Below are 19,770 nucleotides of genomic sequence, written 5' to 3'. Positions count from 1 at the left end.
CAATAACAATAAATGTTCCCAAAATACACCATAAAAATTGATAGGTCACAACCAGGGAAAAGATTCACCACACCTATCACTAATCCAGTACTTATAATACATGAATACTTTCAATAAATCAGTAAGAAGAAGACAACTAAACAGAAAAATAAGCAGAAAACATGAACAGACATTTCACAGAAGAGGAAATATGAATGATGAATAAACACATAAAAGATTATCAACAACACAGTTAACTGAGGATATGCAAATTAACACTTCAAAGAGGTATCACTTTATAACCATAAGGAAATGGTTATAAAACTATGAACTCTGACGTGGCATGGGCTATTAAGAATTCTTATATACTACTGGTGGGAGTATCAACTGGTGCAATTACTTTGGAAAATAATTTGACACTATCTTGTAAAGTTGAACACTTGCATCCCTGATTCCCATCAATTCCATTCCTGGGCACATGACTTAAAAGAAACTCCTGAATAAGCGCATCTGAAGACATATATCCCAATGTTCACAACAACAAAAAGCTGAGAAATAACTCAAATGTCTGCTAATCAGAGAATGAAAAAACTGATCTATTAATCACAACTATCTATATATATGTATATGTACATATAACATGGATGAATCTTAGAAACACAGTAAATACATGAAGAAAGCAAGATAGAAGATTACATACAACATAACATTTTATTATCTCAAACACAAGCAAAACTGAACAATATACTGTTTAGGAATATTTAAATATACAAAAAATTCTGTATTTTAAAAAAAGCAAGGGAATGATAAACACAACATTCAGGATAAGGGAAAAATACACAGGTAGATTCTGTGAAATTGGTAATGTTCTGGCTCTTAAGTTAGGAGGTGAGTTCAAAAGTGATGTTTATTTTATTAAGCTTCATAAAGGTCAAGTATTCTTTTATATATATTTCAAAATTTACACAATAAAAATAAAAGGGGAAAAAATGAAAAGGAAACTATTTGTAACCAGCCCAAATTTACAAACTAGAGGATAGTATTTAGTTGCTACACATAATGTGGCAGTGTTTACAAGAGTTTTTTTCACTCTGTTACAGTTTAAAATTGGGACAGATTTTGAAAAAGATCTTGATTACTTTCTTTTACATATTCCTCTAAACGCTGCCCCCCAACTAATGACACATGCTACGTATACCTATATGAAACTATTATTCTTCGCTTTTGTAAAACAGCATTCTATACCTGTAAAATATCTCTTTATGTTATCATAAGGAAATGCTAAAGGAAAATATTATATTTTATTAGGGATATGTGAAACCTTTATTTTTAAATCATGAGATGCTTACACAGAGCTTTGGTTCTAATTTTAATCACTTTTCTAGCCTGTGAAATTTGTCCTCACAGGCTTAAAAGCATATTATTATGTAAAAAACAGTAAAATTACAAATAACATTTCTTCAGAGCTCCTTAAACTAAAGTGGAAGATAACTCTGATTTAAGTTGTAAAATATATTCTAGGTGTTCATTATGATAATAACCATAATTTATATAGTAAAACTAAATATAATAAAAATAATTTGGTGCTGAGCTGCCTGAAATTAACAAGCTTGATTTTTTTTCTTTTATTCTTAGCTAAGTCCCAAATTACCAGAATATGACAGAAAATGCTAAATTAGTGAAAAATAGCTAAATAGTCATATTAGTGTTTCACTTACATTCATTTGTTCACTTAGTCCAAATTTTAATGTTAAATTACCTTTTTGAGTGGGAGAGTCTGAATCCATTCCATGGAGTTCACATCAAAGATATCAACTGCATTTTCACTATACACTGAGAGATACGGTGCATTGTAACCTGGGAGACCGCAGGGAGAGAACAGCCGGCTGATTACTTTCAACTGTCAAACCCAAAATGCTTTGAAACATCTGCGCTAAAAACACTGTGAAGAGGAATCCCACCAAAATTCTATTGTTAAATATAGTAGCCACATCAAAGCACTTTGGAAGTAAAAAAAAAAACAACATAAATTATAAGTGAAGAGATTTTATAGCCATTATAATACAGAAGGATTTTGTTAACACTAAGGTTATAATATTCCCTTGCCCAATACTAGTTCCATAAAGGAATTTCACTACATTTTAAATAATTGATTCCTAAAGTAGTTAAGCTGTTGACAGTGAAACAAATTCATGAAGCAGAGAAATCCTCAGGTAAGAGTTATAGCCACGTTTATGAATGTGTGATAAAGCACCTGGCACAGCAGATGTTCAATATACTGAAATTACTGAAAGAATGAATGCCAATAAATGGTACCACAAGCAAAGAAAGATCAAACGATTCACCTAAGTTAAAGTCACAAATTAACATTTTGGCAGAGCTATTCAAAAAAACCAGATAGTCTAATTCTTACTCTAATTCCAACTCACATTGTACAATTCACATAATACTTTGAATTATCTGACTAGGATTCATTCTAAATATGATGCCATTGGTAAGAGTATAAATTTCAGAAGAAACAGAACATTAAAAATAGTTAAGTCTGGGTAGGTAGGATAAGAAGTATTTTTCTTTTGTTCTTTTTATCTAGATTTTCTGATTTTTTTTCTGTAATAAGCCTGTATGGTTCTCCTAAACTTTCTTATACTGAACCTTGAAACTTGACTGTACTCATACACACCACTCCTCCCATCTTGTGGCAGTGGAAGAGGTTTTACTCCTCCTGCTCCAAATCCTCCCTGTGTTCTGACTTCCATCCTCTTGGACCTTCTTGGGGATCTTAATCTACTTCCTATATTTACCATATAGTCAATCCTTCCCTTGTTCCCTAGTGGCTATTTCCCTTCGACATTTAAACATGCTCAAGCATCTTCCACTAAAAACAAAATATGCCGGATTAGGTACTTCCTCTATGTGCCTCTACGGAACTCTATACCTCTGCTATCAGAGGACTGGTATTCTAACTGCAAATTGTTTCAGCCGGAATCTATTCTACAGCACTCAGTGCTCTGTGAGGGTAAGACTGTCTATTTGGTTTACTGTTATTTCTCTTACAATGAAATGCTAGTAAGTATTCAACACATAGTAAGTATTCAACAATGTATTAATACCTTAATATTTCTTGAAAGAGTGCAGTAGGCAATTTAAAATAGCTACCTATCTAGATAAAAATGTAAAACTGGATAAAACTTCTCAAGATGCTACATTATACCTTTACATAACCGATTAAATAATTCACTTGGTAACCACTTCTCTAGAATAAGTCTTATGAGCTATTAATGTTCACAAGCACCACATTTTGGGGGACCATGAAGATAACTCCTCATGATGATTTCAAAATACAATAATATGGGTTAAAAAATCCACCTAAGTAAAATATTCCATAGGAAGATTAGCTTTAATTATATTCCTGTTAATGTTGACTCTGTGGGCCTAGGTCTAACTTCATATGGTTATTTACTTTACATAAGAACATAATTAATACTTAGGAAAAATCCTAAGGATGACTTAAAAAAATAACCTATTTTTAACAATGAATACATATAGGAGATAAAGTAAAAGGAAAAAGAAAGAGACTGCAACATAAGACAGCCAAAAGTAAGAGAATCTTACAACAAGAGGAAGGATTTGCCGGCCACATCAACTCCTGCTGCCTAGATCTCCGGCCCTGGCAGTCAGTGTATATCCCAATGCTGTTAAAACACAGCAGATACTCTTTACTGGAGATTTCAACTGCGCAGATGGCATCCATTGGTTGATGTGTAATAAAGGAGAGCGTATGGTCGTTTGAATGGAGCATGCTGTATGGACTTCCTTCTCCATTCAAGGGGTATCTCAGAAATCCAGACTGGAATCCCACACAGAGTTGCTCACTGAAGATCGCCATCCACTGGACATTATATGGGACTTGAATTTCCTTAAATTTTCTGTGACGAGTCTTGCTCTGAAATAGTTCATAACAGAGGACCTGTCTTTTCATAGCCACACACAGGCAAGTAAGAGCTCCATGACGCACTTTTCCAGAAGTTATGGTTTGACACCCTTTAGTTTCTGCCAGCTTATAAAAATCAGTCTCTCTCCCGTCCAAAGCTGACATAGGAAAAAGTCGTACATGACGATTTCGTCCTGAGATCACAGCAACAAGCTGATCATTTGGAATGAGTTCAATCTGATGAATCTTCTTATTGTCACCAACTCTAATAATTTCTATGCAAAGAAAGAATAATGAATCAAATGCAAAACAATGCTTTGTTTATTAATCACATCCCAAATATACTCAAAAGGATATGTCAACTTATAATAGAGAGATACACACACTGAAGAGTAAGAGATCAGAAATCACATGGAGAAAGAGGAAGACAATTATACCCATTATAAGCTAATTTAGCCTACCCATAGTAAGGTATTAAATTCAGCACTGAGATTTCTGGCAGCCAAGGCAAAAGGTTTCTATGTGATAAAGCACACCAGATCTTCAAGAAAAATTTTTTTACTGGCACAAAATCCTAGGGAACTTTACCATGGGGTTCCTGTTTTTAAAAACTGAGTAACTCATATTTTAGTAAAGGTACTTCTCGAAGTAACAAATTAATGAAGTTTAAATGCATTGTTTTCACATGATCTAACGATATAAAATAAAGACAGAACTTAGAACACTGTACTCAAGAATGCTAAATTAAATTGGTCCCTTTTTATTTCACCCAGAATTTAATTTCTCCCTAGAAAAAAAATCTGCGAGGGAAAAAAGAACCAAAAACAAATACATTTTAATGACTGTTACCTCTACTAGCACTATTAGAACAATGGAAAAAAATCAAGTTGTTATTTTCTTTCATGTACCATCTTTAGAAATCTGAGTTCATACAGCAGAACTGTTAAATAAGATGACACAAGAAAGACAGTATACATAGAAATTTTAGAACTAGGAGGATTATGGAAATTTTAAAATTATCTTTTGACTTATAAACACATCAAATTAGGTCTGGAAAATTTCAATTATAGACTAAATAAGAGCAAATCCTGCCCTTTTTAGAATTCACAATCTAGAGTTCAGAATTTTCTATGAACAGTATTTTCCCCACAATAATTTTCTCTTACCATCTTTGGTGACATGTACAACAAATAACCCTTCTTCATTCCCCAAAGCTATTCTTTCATGATCTATAGAAGACATAAATATGAAACATTTTCATTAGGTTTTATTATGTAAAACTCATAGAATAAAACAAAGAAATCTGATGTGAAAAACTGAAATAAATAAAATAAATAATTAAAAATAGCAATAACAATTTGTACTATTAAATTCCCTTTCAGGTTACAGAGGTAAATATTATGTCTTTTTTTAAATAGAACAATCATCAGAAAATAATTTACATCAAAAGTAAGTATTAAATGTTTATTCAATAAAAGGTGAAAAAAACCTCCTAATTTGTTAGCACCATAAGTCCAATTCCATTTCTTGTTTTGAGAGGGAAAAATTTGTGAAAGGCATTTGAACTATACTCATTAAACTTTTCATTCTTTTCTAGAAAGTAACAAAAGAGTTGGAAGTGTACATAAGAATGTGGTGAAAATTTAAACCTCCAGACACAAAAGGTACCAGTTTTTGAGGGTATTTTATATACAGGGCACTCTGTGTTACATAGTCCATCTTACTTAAAACTTTGCAATAACCTTTGCAAGGTAATTAGTATCTACATTTTACACAGGAAACTTATGCTTTATGAAATTAAACTTGTTCCAAGTCACAAAAGCAGAAAATATATTCGTAAATAGATTAATCTTTAGCATTGTTGCTTTTTCAGTAGAAAACACACTTGAAAAGTGTACTTATTCTTGTTTACTGAAAGACAAAGCTCTAATATGGTTTCATTCATTCAATAAACATTTACTGAGCATCTATGCTATAACACATACTATGTTAGACACTGGGGATTCCTAGATGAAAGCCAGTTCCTGCTGACAAGGAAGATGAGTAAACAGCTATGACACGATAAAGGTTATACATTCATACCTATGATTGCAGCTGCCTGGGTTGTTTTAATGAGGGGTAGAGTGCTGTCATAAGCCTCTTTGGGAACATAGACTGAGCGGTCTCTGAATTTGTTCTTCTTCAAAATCTTGTGCAGTTCACTCAGCACTCCCACCCACTTACTCCTCTCATTCTCACTATCTGCCAGCATCAGGATTGAACATTTGTTATTAGATGCTGAGAGCTGGGAAGCTGTGACCTAGAACAATTTAATCAAAATTCATGACATTAGAAAACAGACACCTTTTAAGCCAGTTTTATGCTTATGCTAGTTTGCTTATTAGCACTAGCCAACAAAATGAGCACTCATTAAGTGATATCTATAACAGAGTTTAGCTATTTCTAATCAGAAGAATAACTATTTTTAGCATTAGAATTCATGCCAAAGCAAAGGTAGCACATATCATTATAAATGTTAGTGTCATTTGTATTTTCTTTGCTACAAAGTGTCAGAATACTACCACTAAAAAATTCATTACACACAGACATATGACAACAGCAATGACATTTGTTGAGCAATTACTGAGCACTGGGCACTTTACAAGTGTTAGCTCATTTAATATCTTCACAAGATAGGTATTGTTATTATATACTGATTTTATATATGAAAAAAAAAACCTGTAGTCTTCTCTGCAGTGATGCAGAGAAATTAATTTCTTCAAGCACACACAGTTAGACTGTGATCCTGTGTCCACGCTCATAAGCACTACACCATACTGATTTTCAGCTTGTTTTAAAAACAGTCACCAATGCTCAGAAATACTTACAATCTCTGTTACTTCAAAACAATCAACTCACATTATCTTAGAGAAAACCAGATCACTTGAGCTAGTATTTAAATGTTTATCATTATACAAATGACACTTAAAAACCAGAACAGATTTAAATTATGTATATATTGATCCTTTATTAAAAGTAATTTAAGCAACAGTGACAATAAAATCCCACAATCAGAATCAGTTATATTGATAAGTGGCTCTCTGTAGGTTCCCTTGGTAGTTGGAGAGAGAACAGTTGTTGGTCTGGGAACTGAGAGACTAAGTTTGGCCTTTGTCTGAACTTCCTTGCATGCAAGATTCATTAACAAATACTAAGCATACAGGTATACCATCAGGGCAGTAGTCCTTTCTTTTTACCTGTATTATCTTAATTCACCAATTCAAGGTTGCACTGTATTAGCCTCCAACAACTCTTCATGTGGCATTCCATTCTCCTTATCAAGAAGTGCAGTCTATTTCCCCTCCTTTTAAATCTGGGCTGACCTAATGACTTGCTTTGACCAACAGAATGCAGAAGAGTTACTTTGCCTGTTTTGGGCCTAGTCCTTAAAAGGCCTGGCAGCTTCTTCTTTTCTCTTGGAAGCCAGCCACGGAGAGCTCAGTCAGACTACTGAAAGATTAGACCACATGGAGAGAGTTCATACAGAGAACTCAAGTGCCCAAGGAACAGCCAAGCGCCAAGGGAAACAGCCAGCACCAAGGCCCCAGATTTGAGAGTAGGGTTGTTTTGGGTATTTCATCCCCAAATGATCTGAATGCAGCCATATGAGTAGCCCCAGTTGACACCAGAAAACTGAGCCACTGAATGGTGAAAAATAAACCACTGTTGGTTTAAGCCACCAAGTTCTGGAGTGGTTATTACAAAGCAATAGAACTGAAATGCATTAACTGTTAAAATGAGATTTCAAAAGAAACTTTTATTTTTAAAACAACTGAGAAATCCCACACTTACTCAGTCTTCCATCTGGTAGTATTTATTTGAAAATGGAATTGTGACTCAAAAATATTATCAAAGAGGAAACTTATTTTAGAAGCCATATATATTCATGCTTTCTATTGGTCTTTCACTAATTAAATAGTTACTTAGCACCAACTGTCTATACAGTCAAGTATCAGATGACATGAAATACATAAAGGAATATATATATATATAGGAATATATATATAGCTTTGGTTCTATTCTTATTAACGTTATGATCTATACAGAGAGGCAAAACATATACTCATTAAAAGTAAGTAATTCAGTGATCAAATTACAGTACACATACTTACTCTAAATATACAGGGTATATCTTTTCGACTTGCATGAATAACATCAGAAGCCAAGACTGAACTCACAGAAAATTCTTCATCCCTGAAGGAAAAGTGAAACATTAAAACTCAGTATATGTGGCTGCGTGTGTAGTGGTTTTGGGCATGTATCCAAATAACACACATGAAGCAATCCTCAAAACTTAATTGCACAAAACATTCAAATTGAATTTTTAAAAATTTTTGAATTTTCCCCCTTTGTAATCAATAGTGCCAAAAGTAATTTACCAAGCGTAATTTAACAGTGTACATTATCCAAGAGCTAGGAATCATTTCTGGCTTACTCAAAGTCACAAGTAAGTACATACGGAGAACTGGGATTTCAACCCTGGTAGGTCTCCAGAGTCTCCAGCAGACTTTCCTCTCACAATACATCTCAAGTGCCCTCAACACAGCTCATCTGACATTTCACTGTTCCTTCAATATCTAAGACAGATTTCCTCCACAATAATTTATTCCTTGTGATTTCCTTAATTTGGTGGTTAGTATCATCATTCTCTTGGTCTTGGAGACATCTTAGTCTTATCTTTGATTCTAATCCCTATCTTTCTATATTTGGTCTCTTAGCAAGTTCTGTCAAATCTTCTTTGCTAATATTCTACTATTTCTTGCATCTACTCCTTTATATTCTATATTCGTGGGGAAGATGATGTGTTTGAGATGCTGGTATAAAATGCTAATGTGAGCCATAGCTGGAAATTCTAGTTTTGAGCACTGGAGAAAGATGACATATGTCTTGCAGTCATCAATGCACAGGTGATAGCTGAAGCTACAGGGATAAATAAGATCACTCAAGGAGAGTGCCTGGTGTTACGAGAAGAGGTTAAGCAGAGCACTCCAAGGGACAGGGGGAAGAGTCTGAAAAATGAGACAGAAACATTTAAGAGCTGTACTTCTTAAATGTTCACTGATTCATTTTATATTCCAAGAACTTGTCTGATTTTGAGATTTTTATTTCCTTTCCTTCCATTGAACTTTATACAAAAGCCTTTAGGTGATGATATAAACATTACACATTAGGCCTCCAGTACCCCAGCAACCTTTAAACTGGTCTTCTGAATTCAAACATTAGTTTCTTTTCCCCGACTTCCCCAGCCCCGACACATTCAAGACACACACACACATCAACCTGTTTGATAACTACACTTTATGTTTAATTAGTTACAATTGCAGTATTAGTAAATGAGAAAATTAACATGAAATTGGATTTAAATAAAAATGGCAATATAATTAGAAGAAAAATCACACACTTTTTATTCCTATGAGTGCAAAGATACAGATATTTTCACCTTCAAAAACTTACCTCATGTCAATCACTTGACTGACTACAACACTGGGCTGAGATGCTTTTCCTTCAGCAATATCGTACAGAAAGAGTTTGAAATCACAAACGACAGCCAGTGCTCTCTGCCATCCTTTCTTCACTCCGGCTGGCTTCGGGATCTTAGATAGGCAAACAAACAAAACAGTAACTCAAATTGAAAGGTCAATCAGAGCCCCTTAATTACATATATAATGGCATGGTGAAAACCTCAAGATAATGTACGTGCATTGTAAGTCTGCCACTTTGGTTGGTAAAGCAGCAGATGGAACACACAGATCATTAATAACATGAGAAAGTGTGAGAACACATTCTTCAAGCACTGAATGACTTTTTATTCTGAAAAAAAAAATAACGGTACCATTTTAACTTTCACTAGTCACTCATTAAACTAACATTCATGGATTTCTAAGTAGCATAAAAGCCAAATTTGGTAGTAGGATGAAAGGCAGCTTATACTTTAAGTATTATTCAAGATTACAAGTAAGATTACACCTTGATAATATCTCATACTTTGTAAGCATATGCCACCTCTCCAGCAAGACCAAGTGCCAAAGACTCTTTCATGGAGTTTTCAACATCTATTCATTACAAGATAGGGGCAGTACAGAAAATTTTGAAACATTTTGGAATTTATTCCAAGCAAAAGCTAGGTTTTTGTTTATCATTACTCTGAATGAAGTAAAATGGTTAGATGAATTTTATTCACCTAATTTTCTATCAAGGACTGTATTTGTAAGGGGGTCAGCTTTTCTTTAATTCATTAATAAATCTTAAAAGATTAATCTAAACCCAACCTAATCATACTTACCCTGACATGACCTTCATATGCTGTTCCTATTCCTTTCTGTGGATCTATACCCAGAGGACCTTTCGTCTGTTCAGGAGGAACTGGACAAGCGGTTGGAGCTTTGTTTACACAAGTTATGTGACATGAAAATCCACACACTTTTGGAGGGTAAAAAAGAAACAGTATTCAATAAAATTCATTTTTACAAAAAGAAAATTCACAGAGCACTTGTTACATGCAAGGCGCCATGTCAGAGGAATATGTATTTCCTTTTTTACTTTAAACAACTGCTTTTGTCATTTGGGAGGCTGATTCATTTTCTTACCAATAAAAATTTCATTGAGAAATAGTAAATATTTTTATTGCTGTAATATTCTGTAATATTATTGTTCTGTGTTAACACTAGTAATCAAAACGAGAAGCAAATAGATGGAAAAAAAATCTAACCTTGTGAATAAACAGTTGTTTTCAAACTTTGAATTCCTAAAGGAGTAGTTTCTCGAGTTCTCTCTAACTCTTCATCTCACTGCAACTTGGTATCTGCCCTAAAATTTCTCTTGCAAGAGTCACTGATGGACATTAAATTATCTGATATCTTTGCAGTATCTGGTAAACTTTACAATCCCTCTTTTGAAAATTATACTGTTCAATGATAAAAAAAGGTATAAATTAAAGGTAAAATTTAGGAGTTATTGATATTATTATATATGCTTAAACTACTACCAACATAATAATTATAGTTAACTTTATTGAGTGCTTCCAATTTTTCAGTAATAATCTAAGAGAGGTACAATTACCCCCATTTACATATGACTTGCCCGGGGTCACAGGACTCATAAGTGGAATTGCTGGAATTCAAACCCAGGCAGTCTGGCTCAGAGCCTGCATACATAACTACTAACAGTATTGCCATGATACCTCTCGATACTTACATGATGAACTTGAGATTCTAAGACAAAATTATAAACTCTTAAGTTTCACTGAGACTTGGATGGGAGAGAATTAAAGGTAAAAATATTTAAAATAAACAAGCTTGTTGGGAGGGGTTACGAACTAAGAATATCTATTTAGACAATTCCTACTCAAAGGGGGATCCTGGAGAATATTTAGGAAAGAATGAAAGAAGAATTGAAAGGAGAGCCTCATGGGAACACAGACACATGGGAAAATGAACTCTGTATCACAAAGAAATATTTGAAAACCAACAGGGAGGCAAGAGGAGCAGTACGGACTGTCAAAAACTACCCAAACTTCTATAGGACAATGCATTCATTTAAAAGTAGAGTGTCTAATCTAAAAAACAAAAACAAAAACAAACAAGCAAACAAAAACAAAGCATAAATAAAGGACAGAAATAGACTCACAGACAGAGAATACAGACTTGTGGTTACCAGGGGGGTGGAGGGTGGGAAGGGATAGACTGGGATTTTAAAATTGTAGAATAGATAAACGAGATTACACTGTATAGCACAGGGAAATATACACAAAATGTTATGATAACTCACAGAGAAAAAAATGTGACAATGAGTGTGTATATGTCCATGAATAACTGAAAAATTGTGCTGAACACTGGAATTTGACACAACATTGTAAAATGATTATAAATCAATAAAAAATGTTAAAAAAATAAAAAATAAAAGTAGAGTGTCTAACAGGTTATAATTTGTTTTACTAAGAAAAATCTCACTTCCAAAGGGCAGTGGTAACAGTAAAATAATTGTCCTGTACTGGATCTGATTTCAATCAACCAGTAAGAATTAAAATGACAGGAATCTTTGGAGGTTATAACCACATTATCATATCATTTATGAAAGCCTGGGCATAGTCTAATGTGTCCCCACAGCTTTATAGGGTAGGCTTCAAAAAGTGAAGATAAGAGGCACAATTTCATGGCATGAGACTTCTAGGAGGGAAGAGAGTCAGGAAGATTTCAAAAATTCCTACCATGGAACTGCAAATGACCCTGATACATAAAAAATGACAAGGGACCTAAAGTCAAGTAGCTGCCCAGGATTCTTTCTGATAAACAGATTAGAAGATAGTATTTGTAAGTACTAGCTAAGGTTCACAGAGACAAGGCTCAAAAACTATATAAAGTATCTCCTTTGGCTTGAGACACACCTTCCCAGTCAATAATAGAGACTATTCCTTCCCAGATTACCCTGTTACCGTTATCTTTTACCTCCCCTCAACTACGTCTCCCAAGGCTCTGTCCTCATACATATTCTCTTTTCACTCTACACGTGTTTCCTGGAAAACATCATTCATGTTCAAAACTTTATACACTCATAACTCTCAAATCTCTACTTTTCGAGCCTGACCATTTTCTTTTGCTCTAAATCCATGCATCTAACAGACTAGTTAAGAAAATGTAATCTTGGTTGTGAGAACTAGCCAAACATAGAACACTGTACCCTCAGAGCCTAGAAGCACAGAGCAGGTATTCCACGAACATGTGATGGATGGATCAATGACTGGTAGGGGAAAAACCTCTGGTATTAATACTAGGAATAAAATATCTTTTAGGCATAGTGGCAGAAATTTGGTATTTCTGAAAAGATACCACACTGCCTACTTTTTAATAATAATTTCTCCAATAAATTAAACAAGGGCAAAATTAAATAGATTCAAGAATAACTTTCATATTTTCTGTCACACAGGTTAATGGGTTTCTGGGACCACAAATTTACCTGAATAAAGATGAGTGAAACATATTTAAATATACCTTCCCTGGAAAATGTTTTGTAAGCACCATCTGTCCAGTCTCCAATATTCAACAGACTTTAGCAAGGTGCTCAGTTTATTAGCCAAAGAAAGGCAAATGATTAAGTCAGACAAACAAACATTTACATATCTTTTAAAGAGAATAAAGTTATTTGATTACAATTAGGTAGTAAATGTTAGAACTCTAAAGTCACATTTTCTTACCATTTTATTCTTACCTTCACAGGAACAGCCCTGTCTTATCAAACCCACCATCAAAGAGGTACACTGATGACACTTGGTAGGAGTAGTAAAAGATTTGACAAAAAACTGATGAGTCTTGCGCTGCAAAACAAATTGATAAAAATATACACAATGATTATTTAAAGTATTTCCATAACATGAATCCCTGTGAACCACACCAGTTGCTAGAATGTTCTCTAATTAGGAGTAGAATGAATTCTTTTCATTTCTCACCACATCTTTCTGTAATTAATACTCTTTAAATATTTTTATTAGGCAATATTGAGCTGGATTATGCTAAAAATAATATTATAAGAAGTTAAATGATAATCAATTGCTCTTGAATGCCATCGGAGAAGTTATAAAATAAACTGCAGCTTTTTTTTGCTCATAAATTGACTTCAGGATTTTTATACATTCTTCAAATTATTCTTTGGCAATGAGTTAGGTGAAATTTTGCATACTGATACCTATACAAATGAAGACATTTAATATGATTTTATACATTCTTAGGAAGAACAAAGAATAATTTAAAATTCCTGTCCCTACTATAAATCATGTATTTGATTTTCTGGGACCAAGAACAAATAATATGCTTAACGAATATGTTTTCTCCCTTGGAAGCATGCAGTATTACACTTGAGCAGACAAAAATACATGTATATTATTCCAGAGACAGATGGCAGCTGAAATTTCTTACTGAAAACCCAGCAGTTAAAGTTTCTCTCTGTCTTGTCTGATCTATGTGGTGGTAAACCAAGTAGATTTTAGCTCTCTAGAACGCTTTCCTCTCCAAATCAATTCTTAGCATGTTTTAATAATAAGTGAATTATAACTACCGCTCTACCATTCTGCTGTGTGAACTTAGGAGCAAATTACTTAACTCCTCTGTGTTTCACTTTTTTCATTCTAGAGAACAGAATCAACAATATCTACTTCATGAGGTGGTTAAATGAGCATTAATATAAACAAAGTCTTTTGAACAGTACCAGCACAGAGTAAGCATTCAAAACATATTTATATATGTATATTATAAACATACTTATATAACATATACTGAAAATAAATTTGACCAAGTATTTCTTTTTTACATGTGTGATTGATTTAAACTAGTAAAAACTTTATTCTATATTCCATTAATATGTGACTACTGATGGAAAACAGTTTTAAAGCAGTATTTATTTCAGTTGAGACTTACCATATTAACAAAAAACTACAGAGAATATTCAAAGCTTTAAAACTTAAGTTAAAAATAAATCCTGTTCTTATCAACTGGGATATATGACTTGTACACCACAAAGAAATTTTAAAAAATCAAGAGGAGAAAAGTGGATCACCTTTTTTAGGACCCTGGAATGGGTAAGACTCAAATTTAGATCCAACCTCAAACCATTCTATTCCAGAAGCTTCTCAGGACCTTTGGTCAGTTTCAAAGTAGCACTGGGATTTTACTCTAGTCTAAGTAGCATACAGACTATCTTTACACTGGTTCTGTAATTTCCGCTATGTGGACTGAGCACCAATCAAGGTGCAGACATTGTGCCAGTATTTCACATATACCATCTCATTTAATGGAGACAACGATCCTGGGAAGATATGTATTATTTCTTTGTATAACTGAAGGAACTGAAACTCAGAGAGATTAAGTAAGTTACTCATGAACAGTTACTGGCTGAGTTTTAAAATTTGAACCCAATATATCTGACTCTGCATGTCAAAGTTTGATAATTTTAAAATAATTAAAAAATATAGTCCCCAAAAAACCCCCAAAGACTGTATAAGACATACTTAAGTCAAGACTAGGGGCCTCCACACCTGTGATAAAAATACAAATATCTAATTTGTTAACATCATAAAATTTTGCTCAACATTTTTTCCTGTATACTAATTTTTACTTAGTTTTTTGCAGTTTGAGGATCAGAGTAAATTTTTTGAGCGCTTTTTCAATTGTTCAAAATACATTACTGCAAAAGATGCAAAATTTGATACTGATTGGTTCTATAGGCTTTTATTATAATGAAAGAAGAATCAATCAACTGTTCAAGGTAAATAATTTTGTTCTTTTTTTCTTCTTCTAAAAGATAAGAGGACATGTCTGAAATGACACTGTGGTTGTGACAAATTTAATAGTATTTCAGTATTCAAGAAATTGCTTACAAAACACTTTTTTCCCCAGACATCTACTCAGGATGTAATTTTAACTGAGTTTGCAATAATAGGTAAGAAAAACAATGTTTTAGCAGAGCATTAATTTTGTGACTAACCATCCAACTGGCAGGTGCTGGTTAATTGTGGGTGGTGGGTATGATTTACTACTGAAAATTGAATGGCCCATGTTTTACTAATCCCAACTAACGACAGTGTAACATATAATTAACATGATTACTAATGGCATCAAACTTTAGGCAATAATAACAGGCTTTCAGTTGTATTTGTTTTTAGTAGGGGACAAGGAATAGTAACAAAAAGGCAGGTGAATTCAATCTTAGTGTCTAGATTACCTGGCTTCTGGATCTTTCTTAGATCTCCTTTTTTGTCTCCTGGTCAATATTTGATTTCTAATACCTCCACAAAAGGTAGATGGAAGAGGAGGGAAAAAAAGACTAGTAAAAGTGGCATTAAACCTAAAGCATGTAGCCAAATTAATTTTAGAGTATGTGATAACTTTGGGTAAAATGAGAATTAACTATAATCTCAAAATTTACAGAAGTCACTAGAAGAAGGGTTCTTTTCTATTCCAATTTTGTCAGTGTTGCAGACTTCAAGCTACTCAATGGAGAAGGTAAAATATTTTTAACAGATGTGAGAACAAAGTAGAACAAACGGTCAGTGAAAGCTTACAAATTAATAGCTGTAGATAATTAGAATACTACACTAATAAATGACAAGTTAAGGACTCTTTACCTCAAGAAAGACTTTCTTAAAAAATTTTTTAAGTAATTTTTTTTCTTTCTAAACACCTTTGAGACAATTGTAGATTCAATCTTTCATCTTTTAAAAAAACATGGAAGTAAATTTTATTTTATTTTTTGAGGAGGAACAACAGGTGTACAAAACTGAATTAATATTTAGTTCATGAAATATTATCATCAGAGCTTTGTGGAGGCCCCTCCAGTTTTATTCTGCCTTATTATTATTTTTTATTCATCCTTGATGATCCACTCCCAACCCTACCCCATGAAAGCTGTCACCCAATCTAATGTGACCTATACAGGTCCTTGGATATGTATAAATCCTTATAAATTAGATATTTTTGAGTGTTTGTAATTTATATAAATGTGATTTTGTTACACATTAGCCATATTTTACCTGTCTTTCCCCTATTTCCAACTCCCTGCTACAATATGCAACAGCAAGCATCTCTGTCATGCTGCATAATGGATCTGAATAAAAACTTCCCTAAAAGAATGAAACTGCTGGGTCACATATGTATGTCCACTCCATGTTGCCAGGCTGTTCCTATTTAAACTTCCACTAGATGCATATGAAGCTGCCTGTTTCTTTATATCCTTGATGTTACTTACTCAATTTTTGATGACCTGGTAAGCATAAAGTAGTAATAATTTTTAAATTATTAAATTTTTTTAATTTTAATTTTTCCACTTATAAATAATAAGGTTGGACATTTCTTCACAGGCTTGTTGACCATTAGGATTTCCTTTTCTGGGGATTACTTATTCATATTATTTGTCAATTTTTCAACTGGATTTCTCATTTTTTTTTTATGGAGCTACAGGAGTTTCTTACATATTTCTAGAAATGAGTTCCTTACTGGTGTTAAACAACGTGAGTATCCTCTACTAGTTTGTCGTCACTTGTTAACCACCTATAACAATGCTCTCAATGTACAAAACATCTTTAATTTTAATGTAGTAAAGTCCATCAATATTTTGATGATTGTGATTTGAGATCTTTTCATTACCTAGTCACAAAGAAATCCTACATTTTCTATATATGTGTTTTTAATTTTTAAAATCAAATCAATACATGCATATAGTTTAAAAAAAATAACATCACAATCCTTGTAACAAAAACAGAAGTACCCCTTTGCCCAATAAGTCCTTCCTAGGGGCAATTTCCTTTACTCCTTTTAGTTATTTTCTTCTTTCTGTAATATATCCCCATATTTCTGGCAAAAAAAAAAAAGCCTATATTGCCATTTCTTGATTTGAGACATTATCTATTGACTACCTATTATGGTACAGAAAGGTTTAGCACTGCTATACTACCTAGTCTTTTCATTTTCCCAATATTGTTAAAGCATATTCAGTTAAAATTTATATTTAATTTTTAATTTATTATGGCCTTAGAACTATTATTCAATAATGAGTCAAGATGTATACTACAGTTTTATCTTTCTTGTGTAATCTTTTTTATTTTTTTCTGAAATTAATAAAGCTCTCCCCTTTTTAAATTTAATTTTCTAAGTCTCTAATTCTCCCCACTCTCTCCAACATAGCTACAAAAGCCCCTTGAATCTATTTACCACATGGTCAAACACAACAGGAAGGGAGTTTAAAGACACCTCTACCCCCTTTTTTGTTGCCTGAAGACATCTCTGTTGAAGCTGTTTTTCTGCTCCATTTTTGGCTGCCTGCTTCAGTTTTTCTCTTAACCAATCCATGTCAGATTCCCTCTTTTTGGGTCCCCTGCCTTTTCTATTTCTTGATCTCCTCCCTTATTTTGGTGGAATTCATTTCTTAGTAGTTTGCTTATTAGAAAGCAGAGCAGGGCTGATATGTTTCAGAGGAATCCTGAATTTCTAAAAATGCTATTATTTTTCCCTAAAATTGAATTGAACATATGACAGAGAATCAAAAACTCTAGCTTGAAATCATTTTACATCTGTTCTTTTCAGTTTGCTGTTGACAAGCATGATGCCATTTTGATTCCTGATCATGTGAATATGCTGCTTTATCTCCTCGGTGGTTTGAAAAAGTTCTTCATATTCTTAATATGCTGAAAACTCACACAATGTGGCTGGGAATAGTTATTTGTTATCCACTGTGCTGGGAAGTGGTGGGACTCCTTAGTCTGGAAACATGTCCTTCAGTTATGGGAAATGTGTATTATTTATTGTAGAATTTCTTCCCTTTTCTTTTTTTTCTGTGTCATTTTACTGGAACTTCTATTTGTTGAATATTGACTTCTCCAATTTTCTGTCTAACTTTTTGTAATACTTTCAAGAGATTTTCTCCAATTTATCTCCCAATTCATCTAATGGATTTTTTAAATGTTTAACTTTCAAAAGACTTTTCTTATGCTCTGGTTATTCCTTTTGTTCCCTTTTGCTTTTTGCATTGTCTCTTTTTCCTTCAATGAAAATAAGAAACTTTTTTCTGTTTCTTTTGGTCTTTTTGTTATAGTATTTCCTAAAATGTCTGCTGATCCTTGGGAATTTGTTCATATTGAAGTATGAGGCAGTAAAAAAAGCTGAGTGGAAGGTTTTTTGGGGTGTGTGTGTGTGTTTATACATGTGTGAGCTATCAATAGGGACCGTGTGTATGTGTGTGTGTGTGTTTATACATGTATGAACTATCAATAGGGACCGTGTGTATGTGTGTGTGTGTGTGTTTATACATGCGTGAGCTATCAATAGGGACCGGACCATCTCATTGGCACAATCAACTGCTATTATCTATACATCTTTTCTGGGTCATTTAATTTCTTCAGAGAATCCATTGATATCTTCCAAGGAAAGGAGGGAAGGAGGAGACTATAAACCTAACTGCTAGCATTCTGGGAGTGAAGCTGGGGAAGGGGCTTAGGGTCTCACCAGTTTGTTTTCACTTTTTGCAAAATCTCACTACTTCTAGTTTGACACTTCTCCTCCCTTTCACCAACCACTGAGCCTGGGGGTCCTTGGATTCGTGGTCTGTTTGGTTCAATTATCCCACAACGTTAACATACAGCTGAGTTGGGGTAGTTGTCTGGTTTTGAGAGATGGTTCAGCAATGCTTTATGTGGATTCTGAACTAATTTTCCAATTCACTCTAGACTCCTTTTTTCATTCCTGACTGTCTTAAGGTGTCTGCTGCCTTACCACTTTGGTTGTCTGAAGCGTGTGCTTTAGTACATTCCTCAGGAAGGACTTGTGGGAATGAGACTCCTTGAGTTCTTGCATGTTCTTAATACATTTTTGTGGCTTTTATTTTTGAAGGACACTTTATTATCCTTAAAATCTTAAATCCTTAAAGATCTTTAATATTCCAAACTCATCAAATTGTATTCATTAACTATGTGCAGTTTTTTGTATATCAATTTTACCTCAATAAAGTTGTCAAAAAAATAAAGGCATTGAGGGGAGAAAAAGCCTGACATTTTCCTTGGGTATTTTAAATATGTTATGCCATTGTTTTCTGGCATAGTGTTTGCTATTGAAGAGTATGATAAAAATCTCATTTTCTTTCTTCCTTTAAGTGACGTACGCGTTTTGCCTAAAAGTCCAATATTTTTCTTTTTCTTTATAAACCAGTAATTTACTAGACTATGTTTTGTTTTTGTGGGGGTTGATTTCCTCACCTATGCTGTGTACCCTACTGAGTTTCAAGTGTTCTTTTATTTCAGGGGATTTTCTTGAATATAGCTTTTAGTATTTTCCACTGCTCTGGCA

General features: G+C 33.6%; 1 protein-coding gene across 11 annotated transcripts in view; it reads right to left on the bottom strand.

Moving 5' to 3' along the window:
- CDC42BPA (CDC42 binding protein kinase alpha) overlaps positions 1 to 19,770 on the bottom strand; it is a 233,565-nt gene that overhangs the window by 19,738 nt on the left and 194,057 nt on the right. For all 11 annotated transcript variants that reach the window (XR_012063552.1, XM_031690085.2, XM_015234804.3 and 8 more), the window contains 8 exons: positions 13,154 to 13,259; positions 10,233 to 10,369; positions 9,404 to 9,543; positions 8,062 to 8,143; positions 5,993 to 6,209; positions 5,077 to 5,139; positions 3,592 to 4,185; positions 1,739 to 1,836 (listed from right to left, as the gene is read on the bottom strand). Coding sequence is in view for 10 of the 11 variants with exons in the window: in XM_031690085.2 (XP_031545945.1) it covers positions 1,739 to 1,836; positions 3,592 to 4,185; positions 5,077 to 5,139; positions 5,993 to 6,209; positions 8,062 to 8,143; positions 9,404 to 9,543; positions 10,233 to 10,369; positions 13,154 to 13,259 (1,437 nt within the window). In the remaining variant the exon portion in view is untranslated. The remainder of the gene's footprint in view (positions 1 to 1,738; positions 1,837 to 3,591; positions 4,186 to 5,076; positions 5,140 to 5,992; positions 6,210 to 8,061; positions 8,144 to 9,403; positions 9,544 to 10,232; positions 10,370 to 13,153; positions 13,260 to 19,770) is intronic.

Source organism: Vicugna pacos, chromosome 23 (genome assembly GCF_048564905.1).
Source record: "Vicugna pacos chromosome 23, VicPac4, whole genome shotgun sequence".
NCBI lineage: Eukaryota > Metazoa > Chordata > Mammalia > Artiodactyla > Camelidae > Vicugna > Vicugna pacos.
The sequence above is the reverse complement of the archived record's forward strand: the minus strand, read 5'-3'. Positions and strand labels throughout refer to the sequence as shown.